The sequence below is a fragment of the Natator depressus genome, chromosome 5 (genome assembly GCF_965152275.1).
Source record: "Natator depressus isolate rNatDep1 chromosome 5, rNatDep2.hap1, whole genome shotgun sequence".
NCBI classification, from domain to species: domain Eukaryota; kingdom Metazoa; phylum Chordata; order Testudines; family Cheloniidae; genus Natator; species Natator depressus.
The window spans coordinates 123212904-123234558 of NC_134238.1; the positions used below are offsets into that span (position 1 = coordinate 123212904).

The window sequence follows — 21655 nt, forward strand, 5'->3', positions numbered from 1 at the left end:
GCCCTCCGTTTGCAGTTATGGACAGTAATTGTACTTAATTAAATCTTTTCTGTTGTTCCATAGGGCAAGATTATAATTGTTGCCCTATTTTCCATCAGAAAAAAGTAAATACAGACCCACCACTATGGACTTTTTAAAAAAGTTAATGTGTTTCTAAAAAAGCCTGAATTGCTCCCAAGAGACAGTGCAGGATAAATACTCACTAGAACATAGAAGATAGTAATAGTGCGGCACACGCTAAAATTAAATCTTTTCTTTTGTTTCAAAAGACAGAAGCAGTAATCTGCTTCTGCTGTAACCATTGGTCCTGTCTCCAGCCATTGTTGCTCTTGCATCTCCTTTTCCTGTGTTGCTGCTCTACTGAGCTGGGTCAGGCCCCTCTGTGATTGGATAGAGAACGGTGCTTATCCAGGCCCAATCCTGGGAATCCGGTTAACTTCGCCAAGAGCAAATTCAGGCCAGTTATATGGCATGATTTGCAAACAAAAAGAGGTGAAATTTGCTAAATAAATGGTGGGTGAAATCCTGGCTTCATTCTAGTCATTTTGCTTTTGACTTCACTGGGGTCAGGATATAATTCGATGTGTTCTGTGAATTTACTCAGTTCAGCTGTATATGCGTCATTTCTGCACTTCCCCAGCTGGGTTCTTCTGCCCCTGTTACAAACACGCACTTTGCTTTTCAGCTTCTTTGCTTTTCAAGACTTCCCAGCAGTGTGTGTGACTGTCAGATGTATAATTGTTTAGCAGCTACGCCCCGGGGGTGGACTGTGCATAGGAACACTGCACGGCCTCTGTTCTTTCAGTGGGGCTCTCTGGTGATTTTTCTCTCTCCTGCTCTGTGTTAGAAAACATCATTCGTGAGAACCAGTGGGGAGGGGTGGACATCCGGCGCGGGGGTGACCCTGTCCTTAGGAACAACCTGATCTGCTGTGGCTACTCGGATGGAGTGGTCGTGGGAGAGAGAGGCAAGGGGCTCATCGAAGGAAACACCATTTACGGTAAGAAGCCAAAAATATGGAAAATGCCTTGGGCTCCTGCCCTCAGCTCTCCACATCCTACTGTGCTGTCCCCCACCTTTTGCTTAATCAAGGGTCCTGTGCAGCTTTAGAGTTGGATTCCATGCTGAGCAAGGGCAGGGGAGGTGGGAAGGAAGTCAGTTATGGCTCCCTGATTCTCTGCCCCAGCACAACTAAGAGCAGCTTAGATGTTGCTCTAACTTGTGCCAGCAGGCTGTGGTCCTCAAGGGACAATACCCTAGCTGGGGATAGCCACTCCTCCTTCCCTCTCCCTGTCCCTAACACAACCCTTGTGCCAAGGGAGGGGTCCCTGGTGATGAGGGGAGCTGGCTATGTGTCCACTGGACTCCTTTAAACTGGGGGAATCCATGATGGGGGACTTGCAGCCAATCTCCACTCCCTTTGTCCTGCCTTGGTCTGACATTCTGGGGACTACCCTGTACCTTCAGGGGCCTTGGTGCTCTGAAAATTCCTTTTAGAGTAGCAGCCGTGTTAGTCTGTATCCGCAAAAAGTCCACAATCACAAGGTCTCACCCCGGCCCTCACCAGCCTAGCTATTCCTGGCAGGTTGTTGCCAACAGCCCTTCCAGTCCCGTCTCCTCAAACCCAGCCTCCTCAAGTTCTTAATTACCAGACGCTCAGCCCGTTCCCCTCTGGTTCATCGTCTGTGCAGCCCTCCTGTTATCAGCTTGCTTCAGCACAGACACTCCATGCACAAGTACTCCTGTTTTCTTTCCATGCAGTTTGTGCAACAGAGACCTGCTTGGGGTGAAAAACAGCAGCCGGAGGGGTTCTGCCATCGCTGTAAGTTAATCCACCTCCCTGAGAGGTGGAGACTAGGTTGACGGAAGAATTCTTCTGTCCATCTAGTGCTGTCTACACCAGGGGTTAGGTTGGCGTAGCTACATTTCTCGGGGCGGTGGGTTTTTAACATCCCTGAGAGACGCAGCTAGGCCAATGTACGTTTCCAGTATTGACCAGCCCTTCGTTCCCGAACACTGGGGTTTTCTTTGCAGCTTTGAGCTGTTTCTGTTTGCTTGCATAGTTCCTCATTGCTTTTTTTCCTGGGCTGGACAATGGCTAAGTGCTTGGTGCCGCCCTCGTCTGGCTGTGAGATGCTGCCGAAGTTGCACCACGTTTAAAACTACAATTTTCCACATGCATTCATAACCGTAACGACTGTTCAGTTCAGTGTATTCCAAGCTTTTGTAAAGATCTTACTTGCTATACGTTCATTGTACGATAACACAGCATGCAATCCGTTGGTTTAACTGCTTATGGGGGGGGGGGAGGGGGGTTAAACATTTTGTTCTCCGCTTGGGGTGTCGAGACCCTGATTGTCATGCTTGGAGCCTGCCCTCAGGGAGTGGATTGGACAGGGAATCTGTCCCTTTGTGTAGAATGATGTATCCGTAGGGATAGGTGTGTACTGCAGGGGCTGCAGAACAGCTGCTAATGGCCAGCTCTCACCTCACACCAGTGCTGCTGTCTTTATGTCTCAAGCCTTGGGAAGACTTCTCTAGGAAAAGTCCCTGGTCACCCAAAGCTGAGAGCTGTGGTCCAGTTGGGCAACAATTAGCCTGTTTTGGGCTATAGGAGGTCCAGAAACGAGTGTTATCTGGGATCAGTGGTGGGAGTGATAGGAGGACATACAGATTAATAGGAGAATAGGGGAATTCAAATGAGAACAGCAGGTCCCTTCAGGTGAAAGAAAAGGGGAGAGAGTAAATATGCTCTGGCTTGTTAGTTGCGTTTTTAAAATTAAATGCTCAGGTTGGAGCAATAAATAAATCCCAGTTTCACAGGATCAAAATGAAATGGCGGCACATGTGAAAAGCTGTTGGAACCCCCGGTATGAGCTCCTGTGCCTTGCACCGGTATGTACAGCCTGACCCAAAGCCCTTTGAAGTCCGTGGGAGTCATTGTGTTGACTGCTGTGTGCTTTGGATTGGTCCCTTAATGAGGAGGGAGGCAAGAGGTGAAGCAGGAATTAGGGCTAAAGAGACAGGAAAGGAGGAGCAAAGACAACAAGCCTCTAACTGGGGAGTGCAGGGTGACAGTTTCCTATTTTTAGTAGGTTTATTATTTCAGTAATACCCCTTGTGATGTATGTGCATTATTAATAACAAGCTCTTATCTAGCACTTTTCATTAGCAGGTCTCAAAGCGCTTTACAAAGAAGGTGAGTATCATTATCCCCATTTTACAGCTAGGGAAACTGAGGCACCGCGAGGGGAAGCGACTTCCCCCAGGTCACCCAGCAGGCTACGGGCAGAGCTGGGGATAGAACCCAAGACTCCTGAGTCCTAGTCCAGTGCCAAGATCACGCTGCCTCACTGTCTATGTAAACCCATAGTGAGATTATTTAGCGAGCTATGTGGTAGAGGTGACTACAGTAGAAGTAAAGGGATGTGATTAGGAAAGAGAAAAACAAGGTTGACTCCTTGGGAAAACTCACCTCTGGAGGCTGTAGTATGATCTTGCAGGGGCAGTGGTAGAAGATGCATTCCCTGAGACTTTCAAAACCTTACTAGAAAAGGAAATATCCATTCACCAGCAGGGGAAAGGCATGAAACTTAATAGGTCTTTCCCTATTCTGGCTTCTCGGCTGCAAGATGAATGGTAAAGCAGCTGTTCCAATATGCATACTTGGTGCTGATGCCATGAGCTGGAATTAGAAGCCTCTATATGCTGTGGTGGGGGCAGAAAAGCAATAAGGAGAAAGGGAGGCTAGTTATCTGGTGTAGAAGGTCCTCTGCAAGCAGAACTTGGACCCATAGGTGCTGACTTTTATTTTTCCTGGGGGGTGCTCCACCCCCACTCCACCCCTCCCTCGAAGCCCCGCCCTTGCTCCACCTCTTCCTGCCCCCGCTCTGCCCTCTCCCCCGAGGCCCCATACCAGCTGCCGAACAGCTGAACGACAGCCCAGCTGAACAGCTGTGGCTGGTGGGTGTTGACCACCACACTATTTTTTCCCATGGGTGCTTGAGCGCTGGAGCACCCACTGAGTCGGTGCCTATGCCTGATTCTCTCCTCACTTGGTGCAGTGTAAATCAGGAGCAACCCCAGTGAAATCAGTGGAGTTACACTGGTATAAAATTAATGAACCACAGGTGGTTCACCAGCCTGGGAAGCAGTATAACGAGTGGCGCTGTGGTTCACCAGCAGATATAAACCCAATCTGACAAGCCAGAGAAGGCACGTCAGACTGGCAATGCCAGCAGGAGTCTGAAACACGTCTTGAGTTGAAGAGGGTACTAAGCAGGGGTGAGTCTAGCTGGCATAGCTATCCTGGCAAAGGCACTGTAGTGTAAAGAAGACCTGCATTAACCATGTTTTTGGTTAATTTCCCTTGATTCTTGAGGAAGAGGTTAGTGAAGGGGCACGATTGGAGGGCACCTGTGGGAGGGGGATGATCTGCCACTTTAGCTACCAGCTCTGCCCTCCTCCTGGCTCCACCGTTCCCCCGGTTGGGCGGGAAGGGCCATGGGAAGAAAGGGGGATGGTAACTGATGGGCTGCGAGGAGCACATCCACCAGCTGGAGGCAGGAAGAGGAATAGCAGGGAGCCCCAGACTTCGGACCTACTTCAGGGAGCTAGTGTAAGGGAAGGGGCTCTGCACAGCCCTCTGCAGTACAGGAGAACTGTTGATGTGTGGAATGGCCCATTCACCTCAGTGGGGTGTGCTCTGATGAATTAGGATGCTCCAAAGACACAATAGCTCTGGGTGGTGTGAAATGACCCATTCATCTCAATGGGAGTTCACCTCTACCTCAGTTTCAGCTGTGGAATACCATTGTTCAAGGTAATCTCCCTATGCAGGTCTGTTTTAGAGCTACTGGAATATTAAAATTTTTTTCTTATTGGGGAGGGGACAATATCCGAGGAACGCCTGAACCAAATTATTCCAAACTTGCACCATTGGCCCTGTTGTGGTTTACCAATATCCTAGATAATCTCAAGTATCAGGAGGCAGCCGTGTTAGTCTGTATCCACAAAAACAACAAGGAGTCCGGTGGCACCTTAAAGACTAACTGTGAGTTTTTTACCCACGAAACTAAAGTGAGTTTTTTACCCACGAAAGCTTATGCTCAAATAAATCTGTTAGTCTTTAAGGTGCCACCAGACTCCTTGTTGTTTTCTAGATAATCTCATTATGCATGTGGATTTTAGAGTACTTTGAAAATTAAAAGAAGCTCATAATGCAGGGGGAGGACATGTATTGAGAACCTCTTGATCAAATGATCTAAATTTGCCCCATAAATTCTACCCCAGTCCCTGAACAGTTTTTAATTATTGCTTCCCCAAAAGGGAAGTGGGGGGTGGAAATTACCCACGATTGATCCCGAGAGAGTAATATCAGTATCAGAGCCATAGCTTGAGCCCCAAGTATGTGTAAAAAAAATTATAAGATTTGGATGTTACGTTTATTTTAGTGGGACTGTATCTCACTTAAACAACCTCAAAAATCTTGACTACTAAACCAACCCTGTAACTATTTTCAAAACAAGATTTTTTTTTTTGAGGGCCTCTTTCCACTAATCGGGTTTCTTTTACCCCAACCTATTCTGTTGTGTTCTATATGTACATGCAACGGTGAAAAGGGACAAATTTATTTTGGATAGGGAAGCTACATTCATGCTGCCTCCTTTTATATTAAAAATCCAAGTCCTGTCTTGCCTGGGGGACACATGCTTTGTCTTTGCCTAGACTAGAGTTGGTGGACCTGTTATAGTTTGAGCTAATTGATCGTAAATGCTAATTGTTTTGATAACTGCAGCTCTCCACAAATGTTTGTTCTGGGCCACAAAAGTTTTGTGGTTTGCCTGAGGCTGAGCCACCATGTCACGATACTTTGCAAATGTTTGCATCTAGATTAGCATTTACAGTCACTTACCAAGCAATTGGCAATCAATTACAGCAGCAGGACAAATGCTAGTCCAGACAAAGCCTACGATAACAGGAAAACTAGTGAAATGACATCACAAGAGTTAAGAGGCAGAATATTGAGCCATGGAGAGGGGAAAGGATTTTAAATCACACTTCGAAAAACTCTGTTTTGTCTGATTTTGTTAACACCTATTTAACTTCAGTGCCAAATGAGTATTTTGGATAAAGGATGCATGGATGCAAGGGAGGGATGAGAGAGACAAATTTGCCCCCAGATTTTTACTATCCTGGGGGGGCCAGGACATTCTCCCCCCCCTCCCCCTTCTCCCTTAAAGGGCACTCCTGGTCACTTGATTACAGACCTAAAAGTGGCAATTCTTCAACAAAAAAACTTCAGAAACAGACTCCAAGGAGAGACTGTTGAATTGGAATTAATTTGCAAACTGGATACAATTAACTTAGGCTTGAATAGAGACTGGAGTGGATGGGTCATTACACAAAGTAAAACTATTTCCCCATGTTTATTCCCCCGCCCCCCGCTGTTCCTCAGAGGTTCTTGTCAACTGCTGGAAATGGCCCACCTTGATTATCACTACAAAAGGTTTCTTCCCTCCCCCCCCCCCCCCTTGCTGGTAATGGCTCACCTTACCTGATCACTCTAGTTACAGTGTGTATGGTAACACCCATTGTTTCATGTTCTCTGTGTATATAAATCTCCCCACTGTATTTTCCACAGTATGCATCCGATGAAGTGAGCTGTAGCTCACAAAAGCTTATGCTCAAATAAATTGGTTAGTCTCTAAGGTGCCACAAGTCCTCCTGTTCTTTTTGCGGATACAGACTAACACAGCTGTTACTCTGACTCCTGAGGACAGACACTTCCCCACCTAGGCAGAGCAGAGCAGCAAGGCACTGGCAGAAATGGGGGAAGGCAGTGGCAGTGACTCTGCATGTCCCCCCACCCCCAAACTGTGCCCATGGTGGACTCTCCGCCCCCTCTCCTGATACTGCAGCGCCCCCCAGCCAGACTCCCTCTGCCTGAAACAGGACTCACCTAATGCTGCCTACAGTTGGGGCCGGCTGGGAGCTGGACATTGTCCAGGAGATCTAGGTAGGAGGCAGGGCGACCCAGGTGAGCAGCGTCTCACCGCTGCTGATCAGGCTGGGCTTCTGCAGAGGAGAGGGAGCCTTGTGCTCTCCCCTCGCCCACCCCTAACCCTGGCTGGAGCAGGAGCAGGTCCCTGAGGCTGCTGGAGGAGGGGCCCTACCTAAGGCAGGGTCAGCCTCTTCTGCGCAAGCCCAGGGGCTACAAACCTTGAACCCCCCATAGGCGATTAACACAGCCATCTCCCAGCTGATCGGTGGGGGCGGGGCTGCCCAGTAACTACTGATCCCTGGCTGGGGCTACAGCTCTATTGCCTGTGGGTGCTATGCACCTGCCAATTTTTTTCTCTGGATGCTCCAGCCCTGGAGCACCCACGGAGTCCGTGCCTATGCTTGGACCAAAATCTTCAAGATTTCCCTCTACTACTTTTGAAAGTGTGATTCTCATGTAATTGACCAGAGCTGGGGATGATCCGTTTATGCAAAACACTCAGGCATGAGCCCATGAGGTGCTGAGCAGCTCCTGTGGGGGCTGAACACCCTCCATTCCCAGGGTAGGTGGAGGGCCATGGGCTCCCCACCTGCCCTGGGTGGAGGTCTGGGGTGCCCGAGAGTAGTCCCTGCCCCCCAGGTGCACCGCCCAGAGAAGATGGAGGGTCCAGGGCTCCCTGGGCAGCTCTTCTCACATCCCTAGCTTCCTACCAAGACAGGAAAAAGGGCCTTGGGACAATGGGAGGAGCAGGGGGTGGGGCCTTGTGGCAGGGGTGTATGTAGGGGGCCCCCTAATGTTCTTTGTGCTCAGTGCCCCAGTAAATCTTAATCCGCCTCTGTGAGCAACTGTCAAAGCAGGGCAGAGAAGCAGGCTGCGGACCCCTCTCACAGCCTGTGGGTGCTGAGGGTTGTAAGTTGGGTCCATCAGACTGGTTGGCTGGTGGGTCAGTGTGAGGAGGGGCTCCTAGCAGAGCAGACAGCTGGAAGTCTTGTAGGTTGTATATTGTGGGCCTGAGGCTGCCACTGAGATTGTACAGTGTGTGAGATCCTTTGGATGAGCCTTTTATAAGCCAGGACCCTGCCTGTTTGTGCAGGGTCTTAAAAGACCCCATGGCTCTTTTGGCAAGAAGAGTCGTACATTGATACCGCTCATGCTAGAAAATAAAGTCGCAGAAATTGTTACTTCCAATATGCAGCAAGAGGAAGTGTAATGGCACCAACTTCTCAGACCACCTGGGCTGTGAGCACTTAGCCAGCACAGCACTGACATCTCCCTGGCTAGGCACTCATGGTCCATCATTACTATGATATTTGACCACTTCTCGTGCCTTGGAACGCCCCTGAGGAGAAGGGAAGGGTTATCCTCCGTGTGGGGAAACTCAGTAACAAGGAGACTCAGCTACTTGCCCAAGGTCACACTGGAAGTCTGTGACAAAGCTAGGACTAGAACCCTGGATCTCAGCCCAGGCCGCTAGCCACAAGGCCAAGGCAGTATGTACAATACATCGCAAACTCATGGGCCCCGCCACCCCAAAATGCTTTGTTTAGGAACTTGATTTCAGTGGGAGTTAAGTGCCTAAATGCCTTTGAGGATCTGAGCCTGGGTGTCCTTCCTTTTGTGTGTCGACATAAGAGGTAGCAGCAAATCAAAAATGAAAGAGAAATGAATGGATCATTGCAGCAATGTGCATCTGTCCAACCTCTGCTACACAGTAGGTGTCACCATTCAGGGCAGCTACGCCTGTATTCCCCCTCCATGCTCCACTCTAGACTCCCCGCTCCCCAGCTGTCCCCCTCTCTTGGGTAGAGACCTGTGTGTCTCTTCCTTCTGACGGGGTATTTCCAGGCTGCACAGTTCCCTGCCTACACTGTGATATTTCTAGCGAGCCAGATGGCCTAAACAGGCCAGCGTTGTGTTTTGCTTTCTCTCTGGTCTATGAACAGCGTAATGGCCCACAGTTCTAAGTTACTACATGGCTCTTTGTACACAAGCACATTTATTCTTAAGGTAAAAGCATTTCAGATAAAACATTAAAAATAATTAATTTGCAAACTGCTCTATGGGGCAGGGGCTGTCTCTCACTAGGTGTCTATAGTACAGCTGTGTGAATAACAGATTTTTCAGTTTGCTGGCAAGGCCAGTGGTTTCCGGTTGAACCGGAAATGGAATTTTTCAAAATTTTCAGGTTTCAGAGTAACAGCCGTGTTAGTCTGTATTCGCAAAAAGAAAAGGAGTACTTGTGGCACCTTAGAGACTAACCAATTTATTTGAGCATAAGCCAAGTAAGCTGTAGCTCACGAAAGCTTATGCTCAAATAAATTGGTTAGTCTCTAAGGTGCCACAAGTTCTCCTTTTCTTTTTTCAAAATTTTCAGCGAGTCGAAAAGTGGAACAGAAAATCATTTCAGGTGTAATGAAGTTTTGTCTCTTCTTGCATGGCATTTTTTTTGTTTTGTTTCAATTTTGACCATTTTCATGTGGGTTTTTTTTTTAATTCTTTTAAGTAAAACAAAAGGAAATGTCAAAACGCCAAGTCATTTCAAGGTGAAAAATGGAAATGGTTCGATTTTTTTCATAATTTATTTTCAGGGGCTTCTTTCTGACTGAAACCATTTGGTGAAACCGAGACAAATTCCCAAAACGTTCTGGTGTCATCAAAGCTGCATGGTTTGCTGAAAAAAAGTTTTGCCTGAAAAATTGCACCCGGCTCTGGTCTGCACAGGGCCTAGGCCAGTGGGGCCAGCCCATGGTTGGAGCCTGGCTGTTACCCTTTGGTCTGTCTCTGCATGTTGCAGGTAACAAGGGCTGTGGCATATGGATAATGTCATCCAGTCTCCCTCACATCACAAACAACCGAATTTGCCACAACAGCATCTACGGGGTGGCCGTGTTTTGCCGCAAAGATGATGCCAACGACTATCTCGCCAACCAAGGCGGCAACGAGAACTTCAACGACGAGGGTGAAGCTGCCAGCTGGGAGAATGATTTGGACAGCGAGGATGAGCGCTTCACCTCCCGACGGCCCATCAGCGTGGCACTGGTGGAGTCCAACAGCATCAATCACAATGGAGGTGAACATGGTCCCAGCTGCTTGGGCCTGCCCCAAACATGCTGTCCAGGGGCTGACTCCATCCCCGCACTGAGTCCCCGGAGAGATGTGCTCGGGGTCTCCTGGGACTGCGGAGATCACAACCACAGTAACCGTGCAGCTCGAATATGGAGGAGCAGACTGGAGGGGAGTGATGCCTAGCAGTGGTAGCGCCCTGGCACTGCCTTGCAGAGGATAAATTCAGTCTCTAAACCAGGGACTGGATTTTCTCCAGTGCTGCAGCCATTTTATATAGGCTACAAAGGGGGTGGAAACAACCATTGCAGGATTTCCATCACTGGGATTTTCCTCTCTGGGCATATCCCAGTAGAACCATGTTACACCAGCCCCTGGCAGCCCCCAAGGTTGCGGGGTGGAAAGGAGTGTGTGGCTGGAGTGCATTGTACTCTGGCTATATATGAGCCCCGCAGAGAGTCTTCAGAGGGCCATTACATGCTGGTGAGGCTTACAGCAGCCATTGGGCTGTTCTGGGTTGTGCTGAAGCCAGAGTGGGCACTGGTCTGGGCAACAATTCAGGAAGCACAAAGGTAGTTTAAAGCCACTTTCTTCACCCCCTGCAGAAAAGGAGCAGGTACTCAGGAAGCGAAAAGGCTGCAGGGCCTATGGGTTCATCCCTTTCGAAGGGAGATGGAGAAAAAGCTTTTGCGTAGGGAGCAGCGTTGAGGAGCTCCAAAGCGAGCCCCACCTAGAATTCCTTGGATGGAAAGTTGATTCCTGCAAGAGGTTAATTGCTGGAGCTTGTCTGTGGGGGGCAGGACAGGTGACGGGAGTAGTAGCAGAAGATCAGGAAGACGTGGGAAACCACCGCTGGGGTATGTAAAATCCCTCTCTCTACAGCCCTGAATAAAGGGTCAGCTTGAGTCTCAGGAAACCAGAGATGCCGCTACATTAATGAACCCTTGGGCAGCGTCTATATTACTCCTATGCAAACCGGTAGCTCTCAGTTTCTATCATAGCTGTCATTTCTGTGCTCAGTATTGTACAGTATTGTTGCCCTCTCCCATTCCGGAGTCTGACCAGTTCAGTGCTGACATCCTGGAGTTTGTCACGAGAGCTGTGCAAAATTTCTGTAGTTTGTGAACTAGCCTGGCCTTGGGGTTGTGTTACAAATGTCAAACCCACCCTGCTTTGTCCAAAGACAGCCTGTCAAGTGTCTGGCATTTCACTCTGGCACTTCAAGTGCAGAAGGTGGGGGCCTGCAAAGATTCTAAAAATTAATACTGGCCACTCCAGGCTTGTATTAAACTCCCAAGGTTACAGCTTTTCTCTGACCTTGGCTTGGTAAACGCTGCCACCACCCAAGTGAAAAACTGCCTCTTGCAAATCCTGGAAAAACTCACTTTGGAAGTTTTCCCTGAGGCCCCTCGGCTTTTCCAGCCCTCCCTCAGGGAAGCCAAAAAAGAAAACAAACAAAAGGGAATCCCAGCTGTTGTCACCAGCTAATTGAATAACATATGCACTGACCTTTTAAGACACAAAACCAATCAGGTATTTTTTTAAAAAGGCAAATTTTATTAAAAACAAAAAGAAAGAAAATACATCTGGAATTTAGGCTATTGCTAGATTTTAAAAGAGCAATTGGAAAAATTAGGCACCCAAACTAGCTTTCTTGGGAGTTCAGCTTAAAGGTTACAAGCAACAAAAGCATCTGGGGTGAGCACAGAGGAGTCCACAAGCCTTACAGATAATAGAAGAAATAAACCTGATTGTGTCTATCTAAACATTCCCTGTCCCAATGAATCCTTCTAGGTATGGAAGATGATTTTTCATACCTGGTTCAAACTTTACACAGCATTCCTGCTGCCCCCATCTCTTCAGCCCAGAGAGAACAACAGAGAGACAGAGGGAAAGCTTTTTTCCCATCTTAAAAAGCTCTAGCCTTCCCACTGGCTCTTTTGGTCAGGTGCCCACTCCTTTTCTTTTATCTGTGGGCTTGTTAACCCTTTACAGGTAAAGCAAGCAGAGAACAGACACCAAGAGGTACTTTATAGCTAACTGGCTGGCTGGGTGCCCATAAAAGGGAGCTCTCCCCCTCCTTTCACTTATCACACGGCCTCAGAGTCGAGGCTCGCTGATCCTTAGCACAAACCTGAGTGCCGGTTAGCCTGAGTTTCTCTTGGCATTTTGGGGTTTATTCCAGTCCAGAACTAGGGGTGTTGAACGGTTAAGCACATTCAGAGTTTCCCAGTCACAGGCTGGTGGAAGACTTGTTTCTCTGGCTGCCCAGCAGATCCAGTTGCTTCACCTGCCCTGTTTTATTCCCTCAGACGAGTTCACTGACTTCTTTCCCCCTCTTTTGCAGCCGCTGGCTTGTACATCAAGAGCAGCGAAGCACTTAACATCATAGCCAACGCCATCCATGCCAACCACGACAGCGGGATTGCTGTGTTACAGAGCAGCCAGCTCACACGAATCGCCAACAACAGCATCTCCTGCAACAGCCTCGGGGGGGTGCTGATCGAAAGCGAGGCCAGAGTGGAGCTACGTGGCAATGGCATTTATGACAACAGCAGCCACGGCATCACCTCCAAGGGTGACGGGGTCGTCGTTGAGAACGACATCATAGGCAACCGGGGATGTGGCCTCCGGTTGTTACAGACTGCAGACATGAAGGTGGGTGTTCAAACAAATCCTAGATTCCAAGACCAGAAGGGACCACTGTGAGCATCTACTCAGACCTCCCGTGTGATACAGTCCTGTTTGTTCTCTACTAGAGCACATCTTAGAGGAAAACCATCCAATCTTGATTTAAAAATAGCCCATGATGGAGAATCTATCACCATGGTCCCATGGTTAATTATTCTCACTGTTTAAAAATGTGCCCCTTATTTCCAGTCTGAATTTGTCTCTCCTGAATTCATTAGGCTGGATGGATTGGTGCACTAGGAGGAAACCAGACCTGGGTTCAGTGCTGGTGTCAATCCCAGAAGAATGGTCAAAGTCCATAGGTCTTAGCTTCTATTCTTTGGATTTGTAGTGAAAGCTGCTAGTCATTTGTAGCATCACTAAGGTAATCAAAGGGAAACAGGAGCAGCGAGAATTCACCCTCCCTTCACAGGAGAGCAGAGCAGCACTGCTCATGTGCAGCAACTCTGATGCTTAACAAACATGCATGTCGGAGAGGCTAGGAGATTGTGAACGAGAGAATTCCCATTGATGGAATATACTTGTAATGATAGTAATAGTACTTCGCCCTTCTCATCAGCAGGTTGCAAAGCTCTTTACAAAGGAGGTCAGCATCATTATCCTCATTTTACAAGGGGGGAAACTGAGGCACAGAGAGGGAAGCGACTTGCCAGAGGTCACCCAAAATAGAGTCCAGCTCTCCAAAGTCCCTGTGCAGTGCTCATAAAAAGGATCAGACCTATGGTCCATCTAGCCCAGTATCCTGTCTTCCCACAGTGGCCAATGCCAGGTGCTTCAGAGGAAATGTACAGATCAAGGCAGTTTTGAGTGATCCATCACCTGTCGTCCAGTCCCAGTTTCTGGCAGTCAGAGGCTAGAGACACCCAGAGCACAGGACTGCGTCCATGACCATCTTGGCTAATAGCAATTGATGGACCTATCTTCCATGAACTTCTCTAATTCTTTTCTGAGCCCAGTTATACTTTTGGACTTTACAACATCGGCAATGAGTTCCACAGATTCTTCACACAACGCACAGTCAAATACTTCCTTTTGTTTGTTTTAAACCTGCTGCCTATTAATTTCATTGGGTGACCCTGGGTATTTGTGTTATGTGAAGAGGCAAATAACACTTTCTTATTCACTTTCTCCACACCAGTCATGATTTTATAGACCTCTATCATATCCCCCCTTAGTCATCTCAGAGCTGAACAGTCCCAGTCTCTCCTCATATGGAAGCTGTTCCATATCCCTAATCATTTTTGTTACCCTTTTCTGTACTGTTTCCTATTCAAATATATCTTTTTTGGAGATGGGGTGACCAGAATTGCACGCAGTATTCAAAGTGTGGGCATATCATGGATTTATATAGTGACATTATGATATTTTCTGTCTTATTATCTATCCCTTTCTTAATGATTCCCAACATTCTGTTTGCTTTTTTGACTGCCCCTGCACACTGAGTGGATGTTTTCAGAGAACTATCCACGATGACTCTAAGATCTCTTCCTTGAGTGGTAACAGCTAATTTAGACCCCATCATTTTAGATGTACAGTTGGGATTATATTTTCCAATGTGCTTTACTTTGCACTGAATTTCATCTGCCATTTTGTTGCCCATTCACCCAGTTTCGTGAGATCCCTTTCTAACTCTTCACAGTCTGCTTTGGACTTAACTATCTTGAGTAGTTTTGTGTCATCTGCAAATTTTGCCATCTCATTGTTCACTCCCTTTTCCAGATCATTTATTAATATGTTGAATAGGACTGGTCCCAGTACAGATCCTTGGGGGACCCCACTATTTACCTCTCTCCATTTTGAAACTGACCATTTATTCTTACCCCTTTGTTTCCTATCTGTTAACCAGTTACTAATCCAGGAGAGGATCTTCCCTCCGATCCCATGACTTTTTACTTTGCTTAATAGCCTTTGGTGAGGGAACTTGTCAAAGGCTTTCTGAAAATTCAAGTACAATGTATCCCCTGGATCACCCTTGTACAGAAGTTTGTTGACCCACTTAAAAAATGTTAATAGATTGGTGAGGCATGATTTCCCTTTATAAAAACCAAGTTGATTCTTCCCCTACAAATCATGTTCATCTATCTGCTAGGCCACACTTCTGATTAATAGCACATTTGTCACTCCAATGTTGATTTTTATTTTACTTTTCGTACAGTGTTGATCTGACTTTTCCCAGCATAGGTAGCTCTGTGATTATTCCTTGTATGTGGATAGACAATTGTCTTCCATGTGGAACCTATTTGCCATGAAAGAGAGCAGCTGAGACAGTCGGAGACTGCGGTAGTCCTCTTGACTACAGTGGAGTGTCACTTTGCTTGTCTTTGGCACACTCTCTCTTTCTCCTCACCCACGTGCTTTATTTAGTTAGTTGCTCCACTGCCCTTGTTGTAGCCAAAATTCCTCCCAAAAGCCAAATGCAGCCCACGGAGTTCTGCAATACGGTCAACATTTGCTTTCATGTTTAGTGTACTGGTGTGGCTAATGGGGACTACAGATCCCAGCATGCATTGCTCCATGTCAGCCAAACACCCAAGCTGCTTGGAGCAAGAGGGAGCATTGCAGGTTGAGACCTCCAGAAACTGCAGGCTGGACCACTGCATTAAAAGCAGGAGTTGCTGCAGTTTGCTCCGATATTTGCAAACTAGATGCAGCAATCCCACTCCTGGCGAGTTGCCAGTATTACCCTAAGGGCACCTTTGTTCTAGTCTCTGGTGGGGTGAAGCTGCAGCAAGGTGCAGTACTAGTCTGTTGCAATAATCGTCACTGAAAAGGCCCCGGCAATGAACGCGCAGAGAGCTCTGAGGTTAGGCTAGAGAGATGAGTGCTCTCTCCTCTGTTCTGTTCACCAACCACTAACTCCTTCTGAAAAACATTCTGATCAGGGAGCTGTTGTTGTCTGGGCCTTAGGCAAAACTAGACCTATGGAAACCCTAATCATACTGCTCCCCAGATGCAAGTACCCCTAAAGGATTGAGGGAGAATTCAAATTGTCACGGGCCCCAAGGGACATTGATTGAAGCCCGGGCTGCACTAATTGCTGTTGTTGTTTCTCATGAAGACTCTAGCAAGGATCTGTTACCTGTCCCGAGAGAAGAAGTAAACAGTTTGCACTGCCCCTGGTGGCTCTGCCCAGGATAACAAGGATGATAGAGATTGGGACTGCTGCCCATGGGAGACGTTCAGCAGTGAGGGCATCCTAGTTCTAACTCAGAGCTTCCAGGGCCAGAAGGGATCATCTAGTCTGACCTCCTGCATAACACAGGCCAGGGAACTTCCCCACAATAATTGCTGCAGTGGATCTTTTAGAAAAACATACACTCTTGATTTATAAATGATCACTGATGGAGACTCCACCACAACCTTTGATAAAGTTCTAGCAGCGAAAGGTTTAACACGATCCAGTGGCTGAAAGTAGCAGCTAGACAAATTCAGACTGGAAATAAGGCTTTAAATGTTTAACAGGAAGAGTAATTAACCATTGGAACAACCCGATCTCTGGGTGTTTTAAGCCTCTGGAGCCTGAATGGAGTGTGGTCACTGCCCCAGTCTTAGGGTTTCACAGCACACTTCTCTCTGAGACGTGTAACCTGCAGTCCAGCTGCCTAGCCCCACTGGGCACAGCGCTGACCTTCAGACAACACCGTATTTAAACACACCATCTCCCAGAACTCCGTCCCCAGGTGTGAGCCTTCTGGGTTACAAGGACACCTTAAAAAATAGAATTAACAGCCTTCTAAACGTGACTCCTTCAAAGTTCTGTGAGCACATGAGAAACCATCCTGGAACTCTGTAACCTCTCCATCTCTCTCTGTTCTAGTCTGGCCTAAACATTGCCCCTTTGCTTAACTGTATTGGTCCTACTTGGACATTTAGCCCCCAGTTCATCAGTGCATTTAAGCCCTAAATCTGTGTCTAGTCAGCACAGCACTTAAGTATGTGGTTACCGCTGAGCATGTGCTTTGCTGAATAGGGATAGGTTGCTGAATCAGGGCCCTACGCTTTATGATCTTTGGGGTTTTGTTTGTACTGATGACAGGTTAATAGATATACTTAAGTACCATGTACAACTTCAGCACTTTATTTGATTAGATCATGGAAAAGGCCACCTGGCCCAATATTCTTGCCAGGTTCTGGTTGTGCCATGTTGGGATATTTCCCCCGCAGGTAACCAAGAACAGGATCCAGTCCTTTTGGGATTATGGGATTGTTATGCTTGACCAAACCAAAGGCCTGGTGCAGGAAAACCTGATTTTTCAAGGGAGGGCCAAGAAGACCATTTTGCAGCAGGTGTCGAATGCAGAAGATTGTATTGTGCAGAACAACAAACTCCTCACCTTCAAGAGCAAGTAAGCCCCTCGCGCTGCTCTTTAACGAGTCCCTTGGCCTAGAACAGCCCTTCTCAAAATGTGGGCAGTGATCCCTAGGAGAGGGCACGAGCTGGGGGCTTCAGGCCATGAGCCTGCTCCGCTTTCCTCCCCCTCTTCTTCCATTGGGGCAGATTTGCTCAGCTACTCCAGGCACCGGCTCCTGCAGTGCCAAGCTCTGTGAGGACCTGGAGACGGAGGCTGGAATCATCTCACTCCTGACCATGGGAAAACCAGACTCCCCACTGGCGAGAAGCGAGAAGTTTGATGCACCTGTTCTAATGTCGGCCCCAAGAATGCTCTTCCATTGGCTCTCTCCTAGCAGGCTTGTTCTCAGATCTGGGTGTGGCCTCCTTTTCCCTGAACAGGGCCCATTGATTTCACCTGGCCTTTGAAGGGAGGTTGGAAGAGAAAGGAACAGCCTGATGTACCTGAGCGCACACCCCCGTTCCCCTGGTGGCGGGCGGCCTGTGAAACACCGACAGACAGACTAGTATTCCACTCTGAGCTGCTGCTTGTTAGAAGAGCTGATCTGAGTGGATTGTGCTTCTGAATTTGTTCCTGTAAAATCACCGGCAGTGCCCTCAGAGCCTGGGGCTGTCGCTTTCCACTGTTCTCAGTCAAACGAAAATCAGCACCACTCGGTGGTGGACGGGAAGGCAGGCAATTCTTGTGTGGGTTGGGGGTATGTGTACAGTTCCAGGCCTGCACCTTAGTGCATTCCTCTCTTGAGACCCAAATCAGCCGTGACTACTGAATCCCCAACAGCTTTCATTTCATCCCCAAACAAACCTGTTCTTTCACGTAACCAGTTTAGCCAGGGTTTCTTTGTACAGATTCCAGAAGTACACTTTTCCTCCGCTGCTGTCTTTCCCTGACCCACCACATCCCCAAGACCTGCACTGCGCTCACATGGAGAAGGTGGTTGAAAAACAGGGAACAAAATCACACAAATGTGTTTGGATTCCCCCCCCCTTTTTTTTCTCATCAAAATTTGACATTTCATTGAAATTCCAAAATTTAACACACATTGTTCTGCTTGAGAGTTGGAACAAAATGTGTGTGTGGGGGGGGCGGATTTTCATAAATGTAATCAATTTACTTTCCCGTGTTTTCTTTTTCATTGAAATGCAAAATTCTGACAAAGATTTTCTTTGACGTTTCCCAATTCCAAAAACATCAATCAGCTCTCGAGTCAGGACAATGGAGTCATTCCGTTGGCTGAGAAGGAAGCTCCTCCCCCTCCCCGATTGCTAATGGATGCTTGTGGGGTGTTTTTTCTGTTTCTCCAGGTCTGACGTTGCATGGACCCTGGAGAACCCTCCAGCACGACCTCACATCGAAGGATCCACTCGAGGAACCTCCTCGGCAACAAACAGTCAGAAAGTTACCACCATGTCAACCAGAATAGCTGCACGGATGGACGGAGGCTGCCACAACAATGGGAGCATCTTCTGCACTATTCTTTGACTCGTGTGAGTTTCTTCACCTTTCCCTTAGGCTGGTGCCACTGCAGAGACCAAGCTGGGAAGGGTCTCTTGTGCCCATTCGTTGCAAGAAGCTTTCAGTGCGAGCTCTTCATTTTAATTCCTCCTCCTTTTATCACTTTGGGATATTGCCACTCACGAAACATGTTACACACTAAATCAACAGCGGCAGGAGCACATTGCCGTCGACTTTTCGTTTCTGCTTCTTTGAGCCATTCTACCAATCTTATAGCAATTGCCAAGTAAATCAGTCGCCTCGGATAGACCACAATAATGCCAGAGTCTAGCCAGTTAGTGGCCTAGAAAAGGAACTTGGAATGAATTTTACTTTCCTGCCAGGAACTGGAACTGTTTCAGCCCAGAGGAAAGGCACAATCTGCCTGTTGCCGAGGCAAAATGAAAGGAGCATTGCAGTTGCATGAAGCCGTAGACTGACTCCAAGCCCTTCAACTGACAGGGCAAAAAACTAAACAGCAACAAAAACACCACTCAAAGTTCAGTCACAAGCAGGCAGAATGTGATGATGGCTTCTCTTTTTTTTAAAGAGGGCAAAAAATACTCCATAGTGGCTTGTTGGGAGCCACCTGCACAGGGAAAAGGATGTAAAGAGTGCAGGGTTTTAGAAGCTGATAATATGTCCTGTGTAATCTGGTTTATCTCCAGGAAATAACTGCTCATAGCAATTCTGGCCTGCAGTGTAAGATTTGCTGCTGCATTTGTAATGCTCAAATGTCCAGGCCTCCTCTAAGTCCCAGTGTTGGAGATGATGCGTTAAGGCCCAGTCTGCAGTGGAGCTAAAATGGTATTGAACAATGAGGACCAAATACTAAAGTCAGGTTTCACACAGTACCTTTTAAATGCTAGGAGTCCATCTACCCTCGCACCTTCATCCTTCCCTGACAGCGGTCATCAGCGATTGGTCTTCCTGAACCAATGCTGTGACCAGGATGAGACACAAACATTTTCACTCCTGCCACTTAAAGAGTTTCTTGAAACTTCTCAAGCAGTGGGTCAGTGTCCTGCTGTAGACAGACCCCAAAGTGCTTTTGCAAGGATGAACTGGGTCCTGGGAGTTCAGCTGTGCAGGCAAGTGTGAAAGTCACAATGTGCTGCACCACGTCGTGACTATAGCATGAGAAATTGGGATGACTCCAAAATGTTTTCTGCTGCTGAATCTTGGGAGGTGAGTAAGAAATATGCAAAGGGCTCTTCTTTGCCCCTGATCCCGTGTGCAGACGGGGCTCGCCTGCGTGATATAGAGTTGTCCCGTCTGTGCTCTTGAGATATAGCATTTTGACTCCAGGCCCAGCAAGGCACCTATCTAGGGCTGTTACAGTTTGGCAATAATGGAAGCTGAAGCTTTTTCTGCCTTCTGCAGGATGCTGGAATTACAGGGCAAAGGAGGGTGTTGCTCTTTCACATTTCAGCCTTTCTCACTTTGGGACAGAGCCTCAGTTAGTCTCGTTGACTTCAGTGGATTTATACCAGCTGGGGACCTTGATCCTTCTGTTCTTTTCAGGCAAGTTCTATGCTGGATCTTCTCTATCCACTTCACATTGTCTGTGGGACACATCCTGGTCCAGACCCCTTGCTGGTATAAATTGACGTGATTCCACTGAAGAACCATTGACTCCATTAAAGTGAACGGAGCGATGCTGATTTACACCAGCTGAGGATCTGGCCCCTATGTTTTTGGTTTTTTTTAAGAAAAACAATTGTTGTATGTGAAAACTTTTGTAATTAAAAATTGTATATTACAACAATAAAGTGCTATATTTTAAGGGTTTTTTTAAACTTTTTTATTTTGCAAACATGAGGCAAACACTAGAATTTACAGGTAGTCACTGACATTTTCCAGACATTAGTGAATAAGGGCCCAAATGTTTAAATGTGCCTTGTGATTTTGGGTGCCTGACCTGAGCTGCCTTAAAAAGGACCTGGTTTTCAGAAAGTGCTGAGCATCTGTCCTTTGAAAATCACATCCCATTAAGGCATCTCAGGTTGAGCACCCAAAACCAGTGTCCTGAAATCATTAGTCACTTTTGCAAATATAACCAGTGTTACTGATTCCAGAGGTTCTCAATACTTGTCCACATGCCACAAACAGAGGTACGTGACCTGCTTTTAAGAGAGCCACGTGACCTGCTTTTAAACAATAATATGAAAGTAGAGAAATGATTGACCAGAATCATTTAATACCTAACTTCCTCAGAGCAAGAGCTTGCATGCAAGGTCCCATCAGCCTGTACCTGTGTGGCAATGTTCATTTCCCACAGATCAGGCTCTGAGGGGATTTTCTGAGCTGTAGTAACTTAGTCAGACTCTTCTTTAAACTTTTCTGATTTTTAACATCCTATTTAATTCTCAGGCTTAATTCACACCTGGGGCTTAGATCCTCAACTGGTGTCAATGGGATTAGCACCCCTGGAGTGATCAACCAGTCAAATTAGTGCTTGTGATACTCAGGCGTTACAAGATCATGGGGCCAGATTTTCAAAGGTGTTTAGGAGCCTAAAGATCCCAGGGTGGGACTCTGACTCAGCGTTGCAACACATAACATCTAGGCGCCCTGCTGCCTGGTGGAATCCACACCCCGAATGAGGCTCCCAGGCGACCTGTACAAGGTCCGGGGAGACCAGGCACTTGAGAATGAGATCCACAGAGTCCTGCACACTAAGCCATCTAAACAAACCAGTCAGAAATAGGGAGGAGAGGGGTGTGCCTAGGCCCTGCCCCTCTAAGGGCCTTGGATGCCTAACTCTGGGCCAGAGGGAGAGCCCCCTTCAGTTCAGGATTCCCAGCCATGAACCCTCCCGGCAGCCAGGTCAGTTGTTTTTTCAAGAAAAGCTGAGAAGGGGGGGGAGGGGTTACAGCTGCCTCTGTTTCCCCACTAGCCCAATGAGGAGGAAGGCCTTGTCCTTAGCTCTCCCATCTCACAGCTGAGGGCCCTGACCACTGGGCTGGGGGGGTTATTTTTGGAGGGGCAGCATTATGTAAACACTTACACTCTGGCCTAATGAATATGTAGAGCGCTCTGTGATTAGGGC

At 47.5% G+C, this 21655-nt stretch overlaps 1 protein-coding gene across 2 annotated transcripts in view; it reads left to right on the top strand.

Annotated features, from left to right (window-relative positions):
* FBXO10 (F-box protein 10) overlaps positions 1-20301 on the top strand; it is a 73956-nt gene extending 53655 nt beyond the window's left edge. For both annotated transcript variants that reach the window (XM_074953559.1, XM_074953560.1), the window contains 5 exons: positions 848-1000; positions 9798-10073; positions 12414-12724; positions 16922-17103; positions 18414-20301. In XM_074953559.1, the coding sequence (XP_074809660.1) occupies positions 848-1000; positions 9798-10073; positions 12414-12724; positions 16922-17103; positions 18414-18591 (1100 nt within the window). In that variant the 3' untranslated portion in view covers positions 18592-20301. The remainder of the gene's footprint in view (positions 1-847; positions 1001-9797; positions 10074-12413; positions 12725-16921; positions 17104-18413) is intronic.
* Positions 20302-21655: the final 1354 nt, after the last annotated feature.